The sequence below is a fragment of the Brassica oleracea genome, chromosome C3 (genome assembly GCF_000695525.1).
Source record: "Brassica oleracea var. oleracea cultivar TO1000 chromosome C3, BOL, whole genome shotgun sequence".
Lineage (NCBI taxonomy): Eukaryota > Viridiplantae > Streptophyta > Magnoliopsida > Brassicales > Brassicaceae > Brassica > Brassica oleracea.
This window is the reverse complement of record NC_027750.1, coordinates 18,215,418-18,219,681: the sequence shown is the minus strand read 5'-3', so window position 1 is coordinate 18,219,681 and position 4,264 is coordinate 18,215,418. Positions and strand designations below refer to the sequence as shown.

General features: G+C 28.3%; 1 protein-coding gene across 1 annotated transcript; it reads left to right on the top strand.

The window, feature by feature from the left end:
* The first annotated feature begins 3,630 nt into the window (after positions 1-3,630).
* On the top strand, positions 3,631-3,994 carry LOC106334175 (auxin-induced protein 15A). Its single transcript, XM_013772502.1, has one exon. It carries the CDS (start codon positions 3,639-3,641, stop codon positions 3,933-3,935), a length of 297 nt encoding a protein of 98 aa, XP_013627956.1. The 5' UTR covers positions 3,631-3,638; the 3' UTR covers positions 3,936-3,994.
* Positions 3,995-4,264: the final 270 nt, after the last annotated feature.

The window sequence follows — 4,264 nt, the reverse complement described above, 5'->3', positions numbered from 1 at the left end:
CCTCGGTATATTCCGAACGTTTTTTTATAAACGGATCGATGGATATATGTCCAAAAACGCATCGATCGATGAACTTCCGAGGAAATATCCCGACGAAATTCTCCCTCGGTATATTCCGAGGAGATTTCCGACAAACTAGTGATCCTCGGAATTTCCTTGGAAATTTGTTTCCTCGGAATTCCGTCGGAAAATTCCGAGGGATTTCCGAGGAAAGAAGAAATTCCGAGGAATTATTTCCGAGAACTTTTTTCGTCGGTATGTCGTCGGAATAACGTTATTCCGACGAAATTCCGACAATTTTTTCCCTCAGTATCCTTGCTGTTTTCTTTTAGTGTGTGTCTGTTCTATAAAGAATATTTTTATTTTTTTACACATATTAAGAAAATATATTAAATATAAAAATATCACAAATGCATCATTTCATGTTATTTTCGATTTTTAATAAAATTAAACCAATAAAATTAAGTTTACAATTTACTATTATTAAATAACATAGAACACACAAAAAACTAACATAGAACACACAAAAAACTATTTCTACTAGATTTATATTGGTCATTAAAATCCAAACTTTAAGGATTTTATATCCAGAATTAATGTACGTTTGTGAAAATAGTTGAACAAAATCCTTTTATGTTTACATATCTAGCCAATGGAAACTGACAATTAGGGTGCTTAAGTACTTTAGTAGGCTTGATCTTGACAGTTATCCTAATTGAAAATGAAAGTTTGTGATGTTTAGATAATTGATTAAAAGGTGATAAGGGCCACATAAGTGGACTGTACGTGTGTTTATGTGTGATCCACATCTTAAACATTTAAACGTAATGAATTATTTTAGCATCTTGATTCATTTAGTAGTGGTTCCCTATCAGTTACTCACTCATTATCCATGTTTTCTATCTTTTAGTCAAAATTGTTTATGTTTTGTTAAGCGTCTGTGTTTATATATAAACCATTCATTTCTAGCAAAACACCTAGAATCTGGAAACAAAGAATCTGTTTCTAAATAAGTTATTACTAACTGAATGAGCTACGTACCATCCCTGGCTGTTACTCGTGATTTTTAACGACAAAAAATGCATGTATCGAATGAAATATCCAACTGTCACTCGTATTGCAAAACCACTAAAAAACAATAACTTTTTTTTTCTTTTCCTTTAAATAAAAAAACAAGGGAAAATTGCCAAAACAAAACAAAAATTCAACATAATTGTCTTTTTAGTATAATACCATCATTAAGGTGTCCTTTCAAGAAAATGTTTTTCATAATCCCAAAACTAACCCTTGATTAATCAAATTAATCAAATAAATACATTTTAAAAGTATTTAAATATTAAAAAATTATTAAAATAAATATTTAATTAAAATATATATATATATATATATAATTATAAGTCAGCATTTTATAATATATTAATAAAATAATATTTAACGTTTTTTATATTAATATAAAAATATGATATACACAATTGAATTCAAAATAATTATTTAAATAAATACATTAATAAAAAGAAATGAATATATTAATAAAAATTTAACTAACATAAAGGGCACAAAAAAAATAATTTTTTTTATAAGTTGTACATTTAAATTTACAAACAGATATTTCCAAAATATCGACTAAAAGTTTTTAGTCGATATTCAACAATTTTTAGTGTATGTTAACTATTTTATAAATTATTTAGATATCTTAACCTCTTATTAAAGATTTTAAATGTTTAATCATATTTGATAAATAATTTTATACTTTAAACAGTTATAATAAGTAAAACTTATGAACTAATATTTTTACGATACTTATATATTTAAATTCAATTATTAATTTTAATATATAATGTTAATTAAAAATAAAATATTCTCATGCATAGCATGGACAATAACATTTATATATTCCCAATGATATACACAATTGAATTTCAAATAATTATATATATAAATATATTAATAAAACTAAAAATACATATACATATATAATTTTTAGTCGATATGTGTTTGTACATATATCAAAAATGTTGAATATATATATCAAAATATATGTTTGTAATGTTTAAGGCAAGCACAGAGATTAAAAATATTTTTAGAATATTTTTGTGACCAAATATATATTTTTTAGGAAGTTAGAATATTTCTAATATTTTTAGAATATTTTCTTAACTGAAATTTCCTAAATTTTCGCAAAAATCAGGTTTTCTTATCCGTAGAATGCACTTTCTACACTGCGTAGAACGAAGACAAAAATCTCCTAAGCAGATTCTACCTCATGTTACCGTCAAAGTAATGTCTAGATTTCACATTCCGAGAGTTGTAGAATATGTAATACAAGTAGAAGAGGCATTCGACAGAAAAGTAGATACAATTAGTAGAATTCGTATTTCCCCTATTTAGAATTTTAAGTAAAATTAGATTGTTCGTTCTAAAAAAGTAGACAAACATGTTTAATCTAGAATTCACTTTCTACTAACTCATTTTCCGTAGAAGATGAATTTTACTTTTAGTAGAACGTAATTTTAAAAATTAATTTATCAAATTTTTGAACAAAAAAAAAATTAGTTTGTGTATATGAGTGTTTTATCAATTATTTCTATTTCTTACAATTTTTTATTCATAAAACTATTTATTTTATTAACTTTTAGAATTGGAAAGGCTAAAAGAGAAAGAAAAAAATGGAAAAAAAAAAATTTTATACCAAAAGGAAAACCATGATGAATTTTTGTGCATAATTTTCCTAATAAACAATAACTTCGTTAAGCCAGTCACAGTTTTTGGCGTATGTGAAGAAATGTAAAACCTTGTCGGATAGTATAAATTAAGTGAATGTAAACGTATGGAGACAGGAATCATCTTCTACGAGCAGAACCATGTGATTTTCCTCAGTCCCTTTATCGTATCTCAATATATGACCCATATAAAAATTAAAGTCATTGACTCTCACTAAGTCCATTATTCTCCCATGCACAATCATCGCTAGGCCCTGTCTACCTATCTACGATAACTTACACTCAACACACATACTTACACTCAACACACATATTGACATATATAGATGTTTTATTCGTAAGTTCATTATCCATACAACAAATTACAGAACTTACCCATGTGAACTTGTATTTGTATCTTATAGCTAATCCGTTTGAACCGCAAGCTGATTTATGTTTTTTTACTAACAAGCTGATTTATGTTTTTTTACTAACAAGCTGTTTTATGTTTATATGTCAATTAAATCTAGATCGTTAGATTCAGCTCTAAATGTAAAATAGTAATCCACATAATTAATTAACTATACAAAACTCAAAATACATACGACGGTTAGTAGATCCGCCACACAGTATTATCAAACAGTGACCCAGGTTTAAGAAACAATAACCCAAACTACTCGTAACGTTTAGCAAAAAAAAAAAAAAAAACGTCAATTATATCATATAATAATATATATGTATGAAAATTGCGTGAATGTATCCTAGATGGCACGCATCCCCAAACCCTATATAAATAATGTATGTAAGTATGTCCAAATATATTGAGGCACCCAACTTCCTAAGCGAGGTGGAAACACAAGATCCCACTAAATCCGTTAATGTCTTGTGACTCACAGCCAACACAAATAGGTCACTACATTAAATAAACTATATATAACTATGCCTAACAAGGTCACTGACATGCATTTCCACCGAGAAGAAGAAGAAGATGCTGGAGCGATCAGAAGATCATCCTCAAGAACACCGAGAGGGCATTTCGTGGTTTACGTTGGTACGAAGTTGGAAAGATTTGTGGTCCCCACAAGGTTTCTGAAGAGCCCTTCGTTTCAGAATCTTCTAGAAAAGGCTGCCGAGGAGTTCGGTTACGCGGAGGCTCACCCTAATAAGATTGTCTTGCCCTGTGATGTCTCTACTTTCCGAAGTCTCGTCATGTTCCTGACTTCTCATGACAAGTAACGCATATATCTGATGTGTTATAATTTAAATATTGTGTTGTACCATTGGATCTTAATTAATCTGCGAGTGTAAGTTCTTTGTTTATCATATGTTGAACATTATCTTAACGCGCTTTTGATTTCCAACCTAACACTACGTAAAACTTAAGTACGTATTGTATACGAAACATAAAACTCAAAAACTAAAATCAAATAATGGATGAATTATTAATATTCTGAGACACTTTCATTACCACGTTTTACAGAAAGAAAATCTTAGCAGGTGGAAAATTTAAAGAACCCTGAAGGTTTTGGCTCTGCCTTATATACAAATATCTAAACCTAATTGGA

Coding starts and splice junctions, on each gene's coding strand:
- LOC106334175 (XM_013772502.1), top strand. CDS start 3,639: ATGCCTAACAAGGTCACTGACATGCATTTCCACCGAGAAGAAGAAGAA.